Genomic DNA, 19,939 nt, shown 5'->3' with positions numbered 1-19,939 from the left:
CAAGAAACCTAATATTTTTATTAAACTATTGATCCTAGAACATTTTCGAATAAAACTCTTTTATTCCCTTAATGATCTAGCTTATGCAAAAGCGACGCTATTGATTCGACAACTCGGGAATTTTTATGTTTAAAGCCATTTTTTATGAACACTGTTGAGATTTGGCGGCTAATATTCTAGAATTTGATTATACTCATCGGGCTCTACATTTTAAGATCCGTTTTATTAAAAAGTCGCTGGTTTAGTTGGCGTCCTGCCCTTGTAAGTATCTGAAATAATTTCTTAATGCTTATTTAACAACCGACAGCGTTTGTAGTATGCTTCACAGTGCTGTATCACACTCTTTGCATTGCCAGACAACCTTTGCACATCAGGTTTCATACAAACTGGATAAAACACGGAGCACCAGTTGGTTTGATGATTTCAATTCTCTTTAATTTTGGTTGTGGGATTATCTAAAAACTTTGTATATTGATCAATTTCTGACAATGTGCAGAGTAAAGTAAACATTTTCGACGGACTACGCATCTCTTTGAGGGCAAGAGCAGAAATTTTCTTATAGGATAAAATCACAGAACACCTGCTGCAGAGGTAAAACGTTTCATAATTAGTAAGTATCAATTTTACACCATATTTATTATGAGTACAATATTTGTAAACCTTTTTAAAAAAACATATATGCGTAAATAATACGTGTGTATTGCATGTATGTAATCAAATGGCCTATGGAATAAAATACAAGGTTTGAACTATTCATATAGGATTTTAATGTATTCAATCAAGTTTTAGTATGATTTGTAATGCACTGGGACCTAGCAGTTGTAAATGTTGCAAATGCACTATCAATTTGTTCTTATAACCAGATAGAACATTTACAGTCATTAAATGCTTAGTTATTGATGTTTGCTTTTCTTAATTTCGCTGTTTATACATTACAGTACGTACATGAAAATTTATATTTTATTTTGCCCTGTTGTATGTGATTTTCCATGATGAACTATACATATACTCTATCATTGCAGTTAAAACAATGGAATCGCCAATAAAATACAAAATAACTATATGGAAGTCAATAATTACTCAGTAATTACTTCCAATTCCAAGTATATAGTGTGTTCCCAAGTAAAAGAACACTAATTTGTAATCTGATAAGAGCTGCTCCTCGTGATTTTTTTCTCAGTAAACACAGGCTCTGTAATGCTTCCTAAAACAGGTTATTATTCATACACAAAACCAGTATTGTGACCAATGAGTTTGGGAGATTAACTTTAGACTTTGATGCCTAGAAAAAAAATTAAGGAATAACATTTATTCAGCATCCATTTGTACAAAAGAAGACCTGACTATAAGGATTGCATAAGTGTACAATTCTATGAAAGCCAACCAAGAAAAGTTTAAAAAATATGTAGAGAATGCCTACAAGCAGGTAAAAATATATTCGGCAACCTGTATATTAAATCATTGCTCTTGTAAGCAAACAACATCTATTTGTCTATTTCATTAAACTTTTTTCACCTGCCCCACAGACGTTACGATGTTTCGTTAGACCTGCCGTATGATTAGTTTGCATACGACTGTCTGAACGATATTCGTACCCGTGGGGCTGCCCTACGGCATATGATCGTACGATATTTCCATACAACCTGTCCTACGATTTGCTTCCCAGGCGATAGTTTACAACGTGTGCGTATGTTCGGCGATTAATTGGTGGCGATTTCAGCTTGGTCCGAACGATATTGGACTTACAATAGGACGCCGAGTCTGTGTAACGTGCGTGGGGGACTTTTAGCCCCCTGGATAGAAACGTGGCAGAAAGGTTTTTAACAATGACTTCAATGAAACATTTCCAAACATAAATACTGTAACTCTTTTACTTAAAATTGCAGTTCGTGTCAGATTCCAAGGTAGTGTATTCGTTTCGCTTTTTTCTTGACGGGTATGTTTTAATAATTGAATAATACAACGTTGTCCAAGCATCTTAAATATCAAGTTTGTCAGTGATTCAATTGCCTGTGATTGGAATTTCGAGAAACCTGGATGAGGCATCGAATAGATTTTGCCGCTTTAAATATTTCGCAAAAGAAAGCGCTCAATACATGTCGCCGCGTCCGCATTATGGTGAAACGCGTCGCCCTCGCGGAGCGCCCATACGCTTCAGCCGAGCCTGGCTAAGTTGCTCAGAGGCTGCGCGACCTAGCACGATCCAAGGCTAGATACCCTAGCACAACCTGGTCGACGGAGTGAGATTGAGGAAAAGAGTGAGAGAAACGGAGGGAGTAGCTGTAATCGCACGCCTGCGAATGTTGGAACTGTTGGGAGCAAGGAGGAGAGACTGTACAACCGGCGAGTCAGTCGACTATTAGTGGTCTGTGACTCTGGAGGTAGCCCGACCACCGCAGAACCGAGCCCGACGCAGCTCGGTTGCGTTCGGTCGGTAGTCGGGGCTAGTCGAGCGCTCGCTCTGCTCTTTTCGGTCTGCTCGTTTTCCTCAGTCCATCGTCGTTGCGTGCCGAGATCAGTTGCATCCTTTCTTTTTGATTGAAGGGAACGGAACAGTACCCTTCTTTCCGCGCTATGTGACGGATATTAACGGGGCACCGAGCGTACCCCGACTTCTCTATATCATTCCCACCCCATTCTTCTGCCCACTCTGCTATTACTCTCTTTTGCCCAGAAAGAGAGTGAGAGAAAGAACACGTTGTAAACGCAGGCACGTACGTACGCAGACACTCGCCATCGGAGGGGCCACGAGGGCCCCGTGGAACCGTGTCCAGAAAAACATGGAGTGTCCACATCTTGCTCAAAGCGTCCAATTCAACGGTAACGACGTAGAAACGAGCTGTGCGAAGGATCTACCGTTCGTCTGTTCAGGTAGGACCCCATACAATAACCCAAAACCTTTATTCTTCTAGCAGCTTGAAAGGGGTTTTATTCGAGGCTGTGCCTGGGCCTCGTCCTCGTTCTCGTTCTCGTCCTCTCTGTACCTTCACCTTTTCTTTGCAGGTTACGTTCTATTTTAATTTCTCTTCGATCTTTCTTCCGCTCTGGGGCTTCCTAGCTCCTTCACTCTTTTTCCTGTGCGTTCTTTATCCGTTCTACCTCTTTGTTCCTCTTCCTGCTCTTTCTTGGCCTCTTTCGCTTTCTCTTTCTCTTTTTACCTCTCGTGACCGAGGCCCCGGCCGTTCCTCTCGCGGCCTTGAGCCGTCGCAGTCGACAAGACGAAGCGAACCATTTCTATTGCCCCCTAAAGCAAATGCATATTTAAGAAAAAATGCTACGGTGTACGGTCCACGTTCATTTTGGCTTCGCAACTGATACCGCAGTACGTACTATTCATATGCATCGCGGATCGAACTCGTCGTGTGAATACATACACGCAGCTTCACGATACGACGCGAGTGTGTGTGTGTGTGTGCGCGTGTTCATCGCGTGAGCGCGAGTGAGACAAGCCTCGTACGCACGTGTGGATGTGAAAATCCGCTCCTTTTCTTGGTATATACATATAGGTGGACTATAGCTAGTGTATGTGCCCTCCGTTCATGGGTGCTACGGACCTGGCAAGAGCGTCGTGCCGCGGACGTGCGCGTGTGCATCGTCCTGCCTCGGTGTTCTTATGTAGTATGCGGCGCGGCCGTCATTGGAAAATCAATACCAGACGACACTAATCAGCTGGCCCGAGATCCGTCATTAAAACTTGCCAGATAAATGTGTTCAGTGTTCCCAGGCATTTCCGTTTTTCGTTTTTCTTAATTTCATGCATTTCCGCTCGACATCTACTCGAGGGTCGAGACTGCTCCAGTAGAATTGGCCGACAAATGCATTTAAAAATCAACGAATATAAGTGTTCCGGGTACTTTTTCCCCCATTCTGCTTTCTCCCTCTTCACCTCGATGACGGCCTTTGCCCTTTTTTCTTATGCAGCCTCTAGTGCTATATTTATTCTTTTTGTTTATAGAAAATGTTTCTGAATTCTTGTCAAATCTATGATTTGTTTTGTTAAACTTTTTGCGGCAGGGTTGCCAGAAAGAAACGTGCTATGATCAACGGATTTTCCAACGGGTTTAGTGAAACCAGGCGTTATATGAAAAAAAAAAAAATAGAATCTTCTGACTTTCATTATTATCGTTCATATAACCTTTGGAATCAACAAGAATCTAACGGGAATTATGAAACGTTTCCATTTCATTCTGCATTTCGATGAAGAAAAAGGGAGAGAGGGGCAGTGGCTAGCGAAACGAAGCAAATGGTCAGGGAGAGAGTCGTAGAACGTTTTAAAGGTTCTCTAGCGGCGATGAGTCAGATCAAAGATTTTTCTGCGAACATTCAATTGCTTAACTCGCCCAGGTTGTCGCGACTCCTTGTCTTCGTCGGATGGTTCGTAGCGAATAAGTCCCAAACAATTCTGCCGGTGTTCGTCGTTGATGTGGCCGTTACTCCGGGGAGATCGTTCACGCTCGACGAATCGCAACGTATCCAGCTTGCAAGATCGATTTAAATATCCCAGCGGCATTGCAAGTGGTGACGTTGGTAAGAATTACCCAGCTGCCTGCACGAGAAAAATCATCCCTCGTGGGCTATAAAAGAACCCCATGTTTCACACCTCCCCTCTCCCGCGTTCTGCCTCTTTTCCTGCGCTGCAAGCTGGTTCGGGTACAACGTTGCAAAATCGATAACGGCGTCGTTGCTAATCGGATGCCCCGATACGAGTGGCATTTCTGGAACGAATTTTTCTTCGTTTTCGTAGCGACGATCCTCTCCTGCATGGCTTTTCTTTGTCTATTTCGCTGTGCGTGCAGCGCGTGAACAAAATTCTTCGACGCCAATGTTCGGTAGGCGTGGCGAATCGAATAATCCTTCGTGACTAACAAGGGCTGTGCACGAGGTTTGGACCACCAATTTAGCTCGAATTTTACATACAGACGTCATATATAATAATGTATTAAACCTAAGATGCACACTACTCAAAATTTAATGAGAAAGTCCAGTTCAATTTTTTCTTTCGTAAATGGTCATTACATATTTGCGCATAAGCAGCAAGCGACAATGTATGACGCAATGACAGTTTACCTAATTAAAGTCCGATATATGCGGAGTTCAAATTTTCCATTTCTAAAGGTAGCTAATTTTTCCTACGCCATTTTCAATACACATTCGGTGTATTCGATGATGTATCTTTTTTGTAACTTTTAATTTTTTCCATGATTAATCATTGCCAATGGCACTAATCCCTTCATTCATAAAAAATGGAATTATTTTTTATTCAAACATATTTAGAAAGTATTGACTAATATATACATTTCTAATTCAAGTCAAATGAGTGATTCAAAATTATCTATATTTATGTATCTTTATATTGTTATGCATTCGTTGCTGAAGGAAGTCGTAGCCGTATTTAGAAGGTAGTTCAGAACGAATGGATACTTAAGATTGGTATATTTATTTAACGCAGCTTTAAATAACAAATCATAGAACTAATTAGAAGTTACACAAAGGGTTTATTGCTGACATTATTACGTATGGAAAAAATTCATTTCCAGCGCCGAATTAGAACTTGGGACATTATGGATTGCTTATTTGTAGACATATAAATAGTAGCCTAAAAGGACAAAACTTAAAATTAGATTTTCTCGCAAAATTCTAACAAGGAAAGATCCCGAACTCGAAAACTCAAAAAAATTCTGAAACTTTGTGGATATGTGGGGGATTTCCCCCTGATTACAACGGAATATTTTTGCTGTCCAAAATTCACTCTAAGAGGGTGAAATTAACCCCTGAAGATTCGTCTATTATTAGATTTTATTTTGTATCACGCAATCTGTAAAAGATACAAAAAATGTTTCAAGACAAAAATTACTTCTTTCAATTACATCTATAAAATCGTAAAAATTTTATCAATTGTTTAAACAATTGGAAAAAGTTATAAACAAAAATATTATTAATGTTTTCTAAAATTTGTTTTCTCAAGTGAAATCTGAATTGGATGTTTAAATAATTATGAAACAGCATAATTCATATTTTTTTTAATACAATCTCAACTTTTGTTGTATTGCGGAACTGTGCTCCTCAACAATCGAAGAGCTTTTGGATCCCATTGTAACTACTTTAAGCTGCACGGCGATAATGTTTTTCTAACATTTATTAGGAAATAATACGTGACTTGGGACAGTCTTCATTTTTTATTTCTCTTGCAAACCAATGTTGTTACGCTCTTTCTTCGAACGGTAGAATGTTCCGTGCAACTACTACAATGCAGTACAATCGAGAAAAACTTTTTTTTCAAAAGGAGGGGCTACCTTAAAAATTGGTTTTCTCAATTTTTTTCGAAAATGGTTCCAAATTTTTGAAAACTCAACGGTACAACGTGGTACAAAACTAGTACAACAATGATTTTTTAATTTTTCACAAAATGAGAGGCTAACTTCACACATATGAACTCTTGTAAAAAAGCGAAATCTACTGAATTATCAAAATGATTTTGTTCTTCAATAATATATCCATTTCTATACCATACGTAAGCGGATACATCGTAATACGTTACTGATAAAAGTTATTCTCATTATGAATGCTCCACACAACAATAGACATGAGATAACACTTTGATGGGAGACAAAAATAGAAATACATATAAATTATCTTAATTTCTTACAACGTGTCACGTATTATTTCTTAATAAATGTTAGAAGAACATTGGTCGTCGTGCAGCTAAAGGTAGTTAAAATGGGATCCAAAAGTTCTCCGATTGTCGAGGGGCAGATTTCCGCTATACAACGAAAGCTGAAATTGTAAGGAAAAAAATATGGATTATGCTCTTTTATGATTATTTAAACATTCAATTCAGATTTCACGTGAGAAAACGAAATTTAGAAAACATTATTAATATTTTTGTTCATAACTTTTTCCAATTGTTTAAACCAGGATTGACTAACTGGTGGCTCGCGAGCCACCGGGGGCACCTCCGCCTTGCTGGCACGCTGAACGGCCCCCTCCATACCTCGAAGGAGGAATCGACTGCGATCGTCAGAGTCTGGTCGGTATGGAGGGGGGCCGTTCAGCGTGGCAGCAAGGCGGAGGTGCCCCCGGTGGCTCGCGAGCCACCAGTTAGCCAGCCCTGGTTTAAACAATTGATAAAACTTTTACGATTTGATAGATCTAATTAAAAGAAGTAACTTTTGTCTTGAAATTTTTTTTCTATCTCTTACAGATCGCGTGTTACAAAATAAAATCGAAAAATAGCCGAATCTTCGGGGTTAATTTCGCCCCCTTAGAGTGAATTTGGGTAGCAAAAAAAAAGTGTTCTAATCAGGAGGAAATCCCCTACATATCCACAAATTTTCAGAATTTTTTGAATTTTCGGGTTCGGAACCTTGCCTTGTAAGTAGTACGCCATTATTATGTATGATATATACTATGCGCAAAAGATGCGAACTAGTAACTAAAACCTGATGCTTTCTCCTCATAAGGTAGACAAACCCGAAAAATGACAACTGGCATGAATTAGCGAGGAATCAAGTGAGACAGAGAAAAACTATTTATTTTTTTTATTTACTGTTTTTCCTGTGTTTAAACAGGATGGCGTTTCAAGTTTATCGCTTATAGAGACACTATAATCAGCGTCTGGCCACGAGCCTCTGTCCGCCATGTTTGGGCTAAATCCTACGAGAGACAAAGAGATATACACCATTTCACTCTTAACCACTCTTAACAACTCTTACGTTTATGGCGGTATTTTACTTCTGTTTACTTCACGTAAGTAGGTATATACATAGGCATTTCAAGAAATTCTAATTGCGATTGATTCATACAAAATGGATGAATATACAGCACCCTTTTGCAAAAGTGTATTACAATTAAGATTGGTATAACTGACAGATTTAAAAATCAGCGGGAATAAACGAAAAATGGAGTGCCAATCAGAAATGGCCAAAAAAGGTTATGTTATGAAAGTGTTTATGAATATATATATACATATATTATTTTTTTACTACCCAAACGCACATTTTCAGATAAATAGATATTACCTACAAACAATTAGAATAGTATGACAAAAAACGTTTTTTATTAACTTTCAAACATACATTTTAAAAAAAATGCGTTACAATTAAAATTAGTATAATTGACAGATTTAAAAATCAGCGGGAATAGACCAAAAATGGCGGACCAATTAAAAGTGGCCTTCTCGTGGCCAGACTCTGATTATGGTGTTTCTAATCGCTTATATTGGGAGTAGAATAGTGATCCTCTACGCAGTGACCGGAACAACGTGTATCGTCGCTGATTGGTTGCTGCGATTTGAAACAAAAGCGGAAAGACAGAGAAAAAAACTGTAAAAAAGAAAGAGACAGAAATACTGATAGAAAGAGACAGAAATATTGACAGAAAGAGAGAGAGAAATACTGATAGAAAGAGATAGATATGGTTTAAGTTATGTTATTTCCGGTTTTGCTCCAAAATGGCTGCGGTTATACCGATCACTCCCTAGAGGATCACTAGAGTGGAACATTAGTATGCGACACTAGCGGTCGGGACGCGAACTAATAATAATGGCCGACGCAGGTATACAATTTATTGCGGTCTACCAATTTTCACAGTATCGATGAACTGTATACAAAAAAAATGTTGTGTAGCAAATTTTAACATTACAATGAGCAATGACCTCAATTTAAGTTTTCATAAAAGTGTCAAAAAGTAGAGCAAGTAAAATTGTCCACATTGCATACTTTTACAGATTCCAATATTGGGTCTAAATGTATTGTCAACATTTTTACTCTAAGAAATAACTTCTAAATAAACTTTTATACTACTGGATCCATATAAACATATAGTAAAAGGTATACTTGCGTCGTCCATATTTGTCACGTCACACTAGCGCCACCATTCCCGCGGTGGGAGTTTCCTTTACCAATTGCCCAACGAACTATAGTCCCATCTTTTTCCCTCCTCTCTCTGCTTCGGGTCCCAGGAGCAGCAGCGCACCGGGAGAAAGGTGGGCACCCATCTTTCCAGAGAAAAACTACTTCTTAAACAATTGTATATTACCCTTCAGCTTTTTTTCATGTTGTGTGACATGTCGACGGGACTTCGATCAGGTTTATGGAAACATGTAAAATTAGAAATTTCTGTACACTTGCAACGTAGATATGTAAGATATGTTGATGAATACCGTTCAGTTTTGAATGAAACTGCACTGATGTAATCCTCCAAAAATATACAGAGACACGTCGTTTCTATCTTCAATTCCGAATTATTCCTGGCTTTTGTAGAATCGATCATAAATCTCTAATGTATCGCAGTTCAGTTATCTCAGACCTTATCCGTTGCCTTCAAAGATATGAATTTTTCTATACGCACCTATTGCTCGAATCCAGTGCTTTTTATAGTACAAGTTATGGGATTCGTTGCGTATTCACTTTTTATCAATTTGAAAAAAAATTTCGATACGATTATAATTATTAAAAAAAAGTTTAACAGATACCTATACGAAAACGAAGTGTGTATTTGCGACCCATTAATAAATTCAGGTCTGGAAGTCCTTTCTTTGCGTTAGGTACCAAGCTATTTGAAATTAAATGCACAGATATATTTCTTTCCTAGAATTTGATACATCAAAATACTCCTGTTTTCCTTATTAATGTTCATGTAATTTTAAGAAACTATGTCTTAATGTACATACATTACTTCTTTAAGGCAGCACATGGGTGTTTCGGGCTTAGAAAATCAATTTTTTCCAATTGTTTATGATAGCCACAAGTCGTAGAAGTATTTAAAAAAAATCATTGTAAAAAGTAACGATGAACATCGTAACTCGAGAACGGATAGATATTTTTTGTTGAAATTTTAACTGAACCTAGAAAACACTTTTCTCCACAAGTTGGCATTTGCTCACTAAGAACGCATAGCCTTAACAACATTTAAGATAACATTTATCACAGAATTATTTCAGGAAAAACCTTCAAAGTGTGATATTTATTGTATAACTCCGTGAATTTTTATTAAAATTTTTCGACCGAGTTCCACCTTGTAGATTTTGAGTTAAAAGATGCTCATATACAGCGATTTTGCTTTTAGATAAGTCGGTCAATGGGAATCGTGTTCACCACATGGGGGCGCGCGAACGCAAGTACTCACTTTGTCTTGCATATTAATTTTTGAAATTTTGTAAACATTTTATTTGAAAATACGCCTTGTATACCTAACAAAGAATTGTTAAAAGAACAAATGGTTTAAGTTTTTACTCGCTCTACAATCTAGCCCAGAGGAAATCGTTGATTATAGCTGTCTAATACCCATGTAGCTGCTTAAATGATAGAAAATTGTATTATAGTAATTCATTTATTATTACTAATTATTGTTAAGAATTTCTATAACTATTTTAAATTATGTTGCACTGTATTTTTAATATATCGACTGTCCTCGAATTCACATACACGTAATAACCAAGTGCACCTAAACTTTTTTGTGAATTTTCGTGTAACACAAATTTTATCGTCTTTATTTACATACATAGAAAATAATTTAGATACATTAAAGTTAATAACGGGTCTTGTAATTGTAAAATGGGCTACCATCTACCTCAAAATGTCTTTCAGAAAACCTGTTTAAAATATTTTTACTTTTGGTACGGCCAACTGATGTCTCTGGTATCACATGTTGGCACTTTTTTTTTACAAAAATTTTGTTTCCTTAGTGTCTTACGTTAAGTTTATTTCATTAGGAACACTTTTGGTTTTAGGGATTTTGAGAAAAATTTTTTTCATAAAACCTACAGTGCGTTGTTGAGAAGATGGCAAGCGGGAGGAATGCGGGTCCGAGTGGTATATCCCCATAGGCCCACGTATTCTAACACAATCGTAGAGGTAGGGCATACGTATTGCCGCTATTGGTCGAGGCGACATTCGCGACAAATACGAACGGAGTGAACGGGTCACAGACGATGCGAGCAAAGTACCCCTCTTACCCCTGCGCCGTCTCGTTAGACATCTTCTCAGCAACACACAGTACACATCAGTGCCGTCTTAACCTGGAGGCGAAAGACGCAGCCGCCTCAGGGCCCCGGAGCTCAGGGGACGGTGAAAAAGTGAAAAATTAAAATAAAGTTTAAAAAAAAAATACGCTAAACAGGATAATTTTTTTTTTTAAATCGGTCCCAAAATCAAAGCAAAATTAAATCGACTCGACGCGTGACGTCCCACTTAATTTTTGTGCGCTCTAATTCCCAGGCGTTAGTGTGCTAATGCACTATAATTGATAAAGGTTTAGAAATTGATTTAATTCTGTTTCTATTTTGACATCGATTTAAAAAAAAAATTAACCGTTTTAGCGCACCTTTGAAGTCGTTTTTTATTTTTTAAAAAAGTTTAGTATTTTATAATTTATAGTGACCTTTGTTTAAAGTCGGTTAAAAAACATTTATCGTAGTACCAAGTGGGGAACGTACTCCATGTAACAACGAAAGAATCATCCACATCGGTCCACGCGTTACAAAGTTATGCGCGAACATACATTTAAAATGAAATTCTAAATAATTCTAGAGTATCTAGATAATAGAAAAAAAATTAATATGGTACCGCCGGCTCTTCATACTCTTTCAAATAAAAAAAGAATCATCGAAATCGGCGCAGCTATACAGAAGTTATGCGTGAACATACATACATACATACATTATGAAATATACGTGACGAATTTCATTTTAACATCCTCCTTTTTGAAGTTGGTTAAAAAAATAATGTTCTAAAAGCTACAAAAAAAAAAAAAATGGGAATTGGCTCTCAAACTGTGACGGAAAGAAAATAACGATTACACCAAAGTTTAGATTTTAAAATGAGGCTCTTTTTTCGTCGAATGGACCTCACGTTTATTTAATTGTGTTAATTCTTATTCATTTCGTAACAATATTTATTTGGTAACATACGGAAAAAATAATGAATGAATACACAAAAAATACTTGAAATGGGGCCCCTTTTCGTGGATTGGCATTCGCGAATATGCCGTAACGACTTATTTCAAATATCATAATCATATCGAGGCGAGGAGGCAGATGACAATGATGCAATGACCTTTTTCTGTTTTTGAGCGAAATGAATTCATCAATGATGTCATCGAAGCATAAACTACTTAGCTAAAATTTTGTGTTGTATTGTATTTTGTATTTTTGTTTTCCCATGTGAGTTTCTAACACAGGATGTCCATCCTCTCTCCTTCGGGTTATTTAAAAATAATGAAAACGCACTCAGTCGTTCCTGGCCCAGAAAGTTTTGCAATTAATTTTTAACATATTTGAGCCTCGAAAAAGATCATCACAAACATTTCTGACAAACAAGCATGAATACATTCGTACAAGAATTTCAATGTTTGGCCAGAATTGAGTACACCGATGCGTGAGAAAAAGTTGACGAATCAAAAGAAAAATAATCTTTGGTGATTTGGGACTTTTCAAATATGTCGATCTATCGATATCGTTTTTCGCGTACTGTTGTTAGCGCGGTATTTTTGATATTATTTAATTTAGTATAATTTAGGGGCCCGCATATGGAGCTCGCCTCAGGGCCCCCGAAAACGATAAGACGGCACTGGTATACATCCTAAACGCTGTCTCTTCATCGTTTCATTTTACGTACCCTTCTTCGGACTTAACTGTAGGAATTTCTCTATGGAATTAGATCAATTAACCTAACATACAACTATATGTTTCCTAGTTTTAAACTTCAAAACGGCTGGCAAGCAGAAATACATAAAACAGTGTTTCTCAATCTTTTAGCTTCACGTACGCCCTGGAAATGTATATATAATTGGCGTGCTACTTGTATAGATAGCTAAACTACAATTGTACTATAACAATGGGAATAAAATAAAACATATTAAATTTTGATAAACACAAAGAGTGATATAAGTAACACTGTCCAACAAAATTGAACTTTTTTTCTGTTCTGTAACATTCAATAGCCGTTTCTTATAGATTTTTGTGCGCTGAAAACGAATCCGCAAACCGTTTATCGCCATCACCCTCAGTTTTCGAGAAATTCGATTTTGAAAAAAAATGCAAAATTTCAACTTTGAACATCTTTTGTGTTCAAACAATAATAGTTATTCGGTTGCATGGTCTGACAAATTATTCTATAAACCCTCGCGAACACAACGATACAAGTTATTATTGAATTATAAGCATGTAAATATGTTTAAACAACGATCAAAGGGAAAAGGACACCCGAAATGCACCAATTTCTGCAGATATCTTGGTATATATTTTAAAAACTAAGGGTCTAGGAGAAAATCTGACTACTCCACGCGATGCAGCAGACAATTTTCTTTCGGAAACCACTAACAGAAGTGGTAAGTCACGTTTTGTTTTCAATACAGAAGCGAAATAGTTTGGCAAAACGAGCGGCAGTGTATCGCGCGCCGCCGTTGACTACCACTGTCGACGCCGCACCTTTTGCCAAACTATTTCGCTTCTGTATTGAAAACAAAACGTGTCTTACCACTTCTGTTGATGCTTTCTGAAGGAAAAATGTCTGCTGCATCGCGTGGAGCAGTCAGATTTTCTCCTACACCCTTATTTTTGCAAATAAATTGAAAGATATCTTCAAAAATGAGTGTATTTCGGGTGTACTTTTTCTTTGATCGTTGTTTAAACATATTTAAATGTTCATAATGCAATAGTAACTTATATCGTTGTATTCGGGAGAGTTCATAGAATAATTTGACGCATCGAGCAACCGAGTAACTATTACCGTTTCAACACAAAAAATGTTCAAAGTTGAAAATTTGCAGTTTTTTTCAAAATCGAATTTCTCTACAATATTCACCCAGTGGATATTGCGGAACAAAAATCGTGTTGGACAGTGTAATTTAAAATTCTCCCGGAATACACAGGGTGGCAATATCTTACAGTTACTAGATCTATCGACTTCTGTGCTCTCACGGCGTACCCCTAGAAGTTTTACCGCGCACCCCACGTTGGGAAACACTGATCATAAAGAAACCGCGCATGCAAAATCTCAAGCTCGATAGAAATGCGAGACATTTCGCGATCGATCGTCTGTGAAGGGGGTGTGTCGAATGGTCTTCCACCTATTTACCCTGGTTTTACGCGCACTCTTGAGAATTACGTAAGTCGAGACCAGCCAAAAAGCCTGTGCCCTGTCTAGGAACTTACGATGTTTCATCTAAACAGCTGAACGGCTTTCGTGCTGTGTTTGCGGATTAAAAAATTTTATAATCGACCATATTAAGCATCCAAAAATTTATATACTACGTACATACACAGATTTTACTAAAACAGTAATATAAAGGAATTGAAAGGATTGCGTTATTAAGAAGTCGATTGCATTGCAGTTTTTCTTGCAGCTCAAAAAAATAATACATAAAAAATCAGAAATATCGTGATATTATTTATATATTTTTCTCATATTATGCACTCCTAAGTATCGTCGAATATATTCGCCCACTCTTCTAGGGGTACATAATGTATATTTTATATATATATATAAAATTAAGATTCTCTTTTATTGCAACTTGTTACGTGAAATAATGCTGTCTATATTTTACGCTCTCCTATATATATATATATATATATATAGCAGTATAGGAGATTTTTTGACGCTCTTAAAGGCTTATTAATTCAACAAATAGCGATTGAGCTCGTGATAGTGAGCGTGAAATATAGATAGCATTATTTCACGTAACAAGTTGCAATAAAAAGGCGAATCTTAATTTTTCAAGTTCTTTCACTGGCGCTATCTTCAACCTTCGCTGGTTGGTTTAATCATAGTCCGTAATCATAGCGTTAAAAATAAAATGTACTAGTGGCAAGTGCGATATCACTACTAAATATTTTATTATTATCGATAGTATGCGGCACTGAGAAGAGTACGTGGCTATGCCTCTATTGTGGAGCCGTTCACTGTGGACGCTACGTGTCTGGCCATGCATTGCAACATCATGAACAAAATACTCATCACTGCGTTTGCATCGATTGTGAGAACTTGGCAGTATTCTGGTAAGTCCAGCTATTCGTCCCTATCTTACATTAAACTTATCTTTTTCTGTTTCATTCGTACGTATTAGACGTTTTCTGAGCACTAAACTTAGAGACCAGCTATCTGGCACGGCTACTATAGCTGACACTATAGCTAATTGATAGAGCAGTGTTGCGCGAAAGAAAAATCGATTCCTGTAGCCTTATGCATACGTTAACACCTGCCGAACACCGGTATTCACGGGGACATGTATTTCCAGTTACATGTGCGACGAGTACGTAGTAAATGACACGACGAACGGTCAAATCGAGAAAATACGCCGGCTCACCTTCCGAAAGGATGAGCACAAAGAGAACGAGGAGAACTGGAACTCGTCGCCGCCTACGACTCCATCATCGAGGCGGGAGAACAGCGAAAACGCGAACAACGCGGATGCCCTGTGGAAAGCGGAGGTGGTCGTGAGGAATCTTCGACCGAGAACGGCGCGAAAGAGGCTACATTCGCTGGACGGGACGAGCGGAGACAATCGGCCGGCGACCAAACGTAGAAGTTCCAAGATAACCAAAGAGAAGAAGGTTGTCGGCCTAAGAAATCTTGGCAACACCTGTTTCATGAACGTTGTCCTGCAATCGTTCAACAACATCAGCCACTTCTGCGAGTATCTTACACAGATGCCGTGTCTTGAGGGGATACCCTTCGACGAAGCTCCCACTCATAGAGGCCGGATCGTCGCGCCTGGTCGAGCAAAAGAGTTGAGCATGAGCGATGCCCTCCTCGCCGAAGAGCTCAGGAAGGTTCTGCTCGGGTTGAATCTCGGCGGCTCGAACGGCCAGGCAATCTCCCCTGAATGTCTTTTCCTCGTCATATGGAAGGTCGTACCAAGATTTCGTGGATACCAACAGCAAGACGCTCACGAGTTTCTTACCTATATGCTCGACAGGCTGCACACGGAGTTGTTGCAGTTGCTGCCCAGACTGGGACACGAGCCTCTCGGTCTGCGTGGCAAGCAAAGCATCGTTACAGCTGTGTTTGGAGGCACTCTCCTTAGCGTGGTAAGTCACTGCATCGTTCCCGGCGAAAATGTTAAATGTCTGATACGTCTCTGGCTTACATTAAATTATTCTGATGCGGAAGGAGGGGAGGAAGTATATTTTTCGAATGAGCATTCTTTTGGAAAGTCATTTTATTCATTTTCTTCTTGGGAGAAGCGCGGACGAATTATGGATCGCGTTTCCTCGCGCAGGTCCATTGCATGAACTGCCGTACAGATTCGAAGACCCACGAGCCCTTCCAGGATCTCTCATTGGATATACCGGATAGACTGCAAAGACGAACGAAAGAACAGGAAGAGGTTTGCAGTCTCACGTATAGTCTAACGAGATTCTTCAAAGTTGAAGAGTTGGCTGATAGTGAGCTCTACTTTTGCGACAATTGCGTGGGGAAGCAAAGATCCACCAAGAGGTTCTGGATACATAGGCTGCCTAATGTTAGTATAAACTTACTTGGTAAACCAATTTAAGGCTGCACTTCGGTATGACCCAACCACCGGAATGAACCGAAATTTTCAGGGGCTGGGCGGGAGGGGGAGAGAACCTCTAATATAAAATTTTAGCTGCTGGTATTTGTTAGTTTCTGAAATATTAATAAAAAACTTTCGACATAATAATTCTCGTCGTTGTCGACTGTTTCACAGCCGACGATAGGGGTACGGTAACAAAAACTGGACGCGAACGGTCTTCACTAAGCCAAGTGCAATTGTTGTTGAGGCCTTTGCTCTTTCGTCACGTACTTACTTAGTTTCAATATTTATTACAATGGTTTCATCATCAAGTTACGATATTGCCCTTATTCCGACACAACGCATTCCACTTTCCAACTTCTCCCGGGTATTAGTATTGGTTGGGGCTAGTGCGGGGGCGCGCGCCCGCTTGCGGACGCGTAAAGCATGGTACCGAACCGATGTGAGTTTGGGAATACCAAAAATGAGAGCGCAGTTACAAGTATCGCGCGACAAGGTCAGTATCGCATTGTATCGTCGACTGTGACGAGGAGGTGATTGTATTAGTAACGTCTGTATAGGCAGAATTCAATAAATTATGCCGAAAGTTTTTTATTAATATCTCAGAAACTCACAAATACCCGCAGCTAAAATTTTATATTAGAGGTTCTCTCCCTCTCCCGCCCAACCCCTCAAAATTTCGGTTGATTCCGGTGGTTGGGTCATACCGTAGTGTGTCCAAAATTAATAAGTTATCCTAAGTGCATTATTCCTAGTTTCAATATTTGGTGTGTAGCTGAAATTAAGACGGATGATGGAATTTCATTTTAGGTGCTGTGCCTTCACATTAAAAGATTTAGGTGGTGCAATTCCTATCGTTCCAAGGTGGATACACAAGTGGATTTCCCGATGAAATCACTCGACATGTCAGCATTTACGGTACGCGGCATGAGTGGTACAAAATTAGGTGCTCCAAACAGCCACCTGTACGACTTAGCTGCTGTCATTGTGCACCATGGCTCAGGGTATGTCTGATGCTTTATACATTTACCTTACATCGCTGTGAGGGCATCAAAAGTGAGCCATATCTTAGTTATTCAAAATGACAATTTTTTTACATCTAGTTTGCAATTTACAATTGCATAAGACAGGGTTGACTAACTGGTGGCTCGCGAGCCACCGGGGGCACCTCCGCCTTGCTGCCACGCTGATCGGCCCCCTCCATACCTCCCAGACTCTGACGATCGCAGTCAAAAAGAGAAGGAAAGAAGGAAGAATCGACTGTGATCGTCAGAGTCTGCTCGGTATGGAGGTGGGACGTTCAGCGGGCAGCAAGGCGGAGGAGCTCCTGGTGGCTCGCGAGCCACCAGTTAGTCAACCCTGGCATGAGAAGTTAAACCATCCATAACCTCAATATACATACATTTTTTATTTGATAGAATGTATCTTTTAGTTTAGCGAAATATTGTACCCATTACTGCGGTTGTTGGCTTTAAAACAGTTAATTGGATATTGTACTTACATTTAACACTTTTATACTGTCCAGGTCCCTTTCTAGCTTTCTGTTGTGTGTATTGATAAATACTATGGCAATACATTTTGAAATGTTTATTTTAGAGCTGGAACTGGACATTACACTGCCTTCGCTGTTCACGACGGACAGTGGTTTCACTTTAATGATAGCTCTGTACGACCAGCAGCCACAGACGCAGTTGCTAAGTGTAAACCTTATATTCTGTTCTACGTGCGGAAAGAGTTTTCCATTCCACCTCCTTTGTGACGCCATTTCCCCAGCCAGTCCCGTCCTGATGGTGTGAGCTTCGACGACGATGACGATGAGTGAACGAACAAGAAGTAAGCGAATTCGAGTACCAAGTTGGATGGTGCGCACAGTAAACAGTCAAGCGGTAGAATCAGATGTAGACTGATTTAAGATTTTTAAAAGAGGAAGGAAGAAAGCATTGCTCATTTTTTTTTCCAACGAATTATCATTTACCGTGGTTAAGTAGTACTGTATGTATGTATGTATGTACGTAGGAATTGTGTTTCGTTATAATAAGCGATAAAAACAAATCACGGGAACCTAGCAAGTTCGAATTGTTTAGATTAATTTCAACTATGTTGGCATATTTTTGTTCATAAATTGACGAAAACAGAACTGTCAGTTTCAAATGCGCTCAACATCGTACAGCAATTTACCGCACGTATGCGAGAGTGATTGGCACGATGTATGAGCATGACACAAGTATATCCTTTCGTCGTTCTAAGCGAAACAAATCTTAATTGTCCGCAACTAGGCGACTATTCACTTAATATTATTGAATATATCCCACCTTTTTATTTTTAGTTCTGTCCATGAATTTCTTACTCACAGTTATCGATTATATGACAACTGAACCAACCATTTGGCAGGCGCGGATTTGGGATTTTCGGGAGGGGCAGGGGGGCGCAGGGGCGAATCCAAAATTTTCTTGAGGAGGGGGGCGTAGGTCTGAGAAATAAACCAGGGACCTTTCCCGATAATATTTTCCTGCTAAATGAAAAAGTGTTGTTTTTTTTTTTGTATCAATTTATCATATTTTCTCTCATCTTGCTAAGTTAAAATAAGTATTTTGCAAATTAAAATAAGTATTTTGCAAATTAAAATAAGTATTTTTCCCTTAAGGGAGGAACGCGCTCTCCCCGCGCCCCTCCCTCTGAATCCGCCACTGCCATTTGGGTGTATCCTTTCTATGATGGACAAAAGTATCGTTACTGATTTTCATCCTTTTCTGTATACGTGCGTGTACATGTAGGGACGCATCATGAATTCAGCTTCCTTTCCTTTTTTAGAAACACTGGATAAAAGAGTACTCGAGGCAAATTATGGAAATGCATTGCCTTTAGCGTTGATTTTCTTCATGTTCCTTTTCGCTGGACTGTTAGTAGTTGTTGGTCGTGTCTCTTCATCGAATCGATTAAAGCTCCTCCCGACCGTGTAGCGGAATAACCCGTAACGCGTACCTCGTACAGTTTTAACGCGAAAACGACTGGTCTTCTCGGTAGATGGAATTTTTTCTAGGCTTAGCGCGGCATCGTTGTTTCGAGGGAGCTGGCGAACGAAAAATACCATATAAAGCCACTTACTGTTACTTCAGGAAACATGTTACCTTATCCTTGGATACTTAACACACACGACGACACGTATCGCGAACATAATTACGTATACACGATCGTTTACATGTGTGTTGGCAAAATACACGTATGCATGCATGTATGGGTACAAACACATTCTTTTTCCCTTTTTCCCATTTTCCCACGATTCTCGAAGGCTCGATGACTCTTATGTGATTATTTAAAGACTTATTTTTTCTATAACAGTAACAATGATAACGATGATAAGTTAAAAGCGTAGTAAACAAACGTTTTACGAAGGCGATAAACTCGATAATGCGCATCTTCGGTGAAAGACTTGTATGAAGAAAAA

At 38.9% G+C, this 19,939-nt stretch overlaps 1 protein-coding gene across 1 annotated transcript; it reads left to right on the top strand.

The window, feature by feature from the left end:
• Positions 1 to 2,040: 2,040 nt before the first annotated feature.
• Positions 2,041 to 18,801, top strand: LOC143369745 (ubiquitin carboxyl-terminal hydrolase 3). Its single transcript, XM_076814081.1, has 6 exons — positions 2,041 to 2,871; positions 14,848 to 14,995; positions 15,235 to 16,027; positions 16,219 to 16,461; positions 17,305 to 17,498; positions 18,091 to 18,801. Exons 1-6 carry the CDS (start codon positions 2,781 to 2,783, stop codon positions 18,251 to 18,253), a joined length of 1,632 nt encoding a protein of 543 aa, XP_076670196.1. The 5' UTR covers positions 2,041 to 2,780; the 3' UTR covers positions 18,254 to 18,801.
• The last annotated feature ends 1,138 nt before the right edge of the window (positions 18,802 to 19,939 follow it).

The sequence above is a fragment of the Andrena cerasifolii genome, chromosome 6 (genome assembly GCF_050908995.1).
Source record: "Andrena cerasifolii isolate SP2316 chromosome 6, iyAndCera1_principal, whole genome shotgun sequence".
In the NCBI taxonomy this organism is placed as follows: domain Eukaryota; kingdom Metazoa; phylum Arthropoda; class Insecta; order Hymenoptera; family Andrenidae; genus Andrena; species Andrena cerasifolii.
Note: the sequence above shows the minus strand (reverse complement) of the source record. Positions and strands in the feature narration are given on the sequence as shown.

What these genes read in the sequence shown, in the direction of transcription:
- LOC143369745 (XM_076814081.1), top strand. Translation starts at nt 2,781, where the DNA reads ATGGAGTGTCCACATCTTGCTCAAAGCGTCCAATTCAACGGTAACGAC. An exon ending in TCTACCGTTCGTCTGTTCAG is followed by an intron (nt 2,872 to 14,847) that starts GTAGGACCCCAT and finishes TATTATCGATAG; the next exon opens with TATGCGGCACTGAGAAGAGT. An exon ending in ATTGTGCACCATGGCTCAGG is followed by an intron (nt 17,499 to 18,090) that starts GTATGTCTGATG and finishes TGTTTATTTTAG; the next exon opens with AGCTGGAACTGGACATTACA.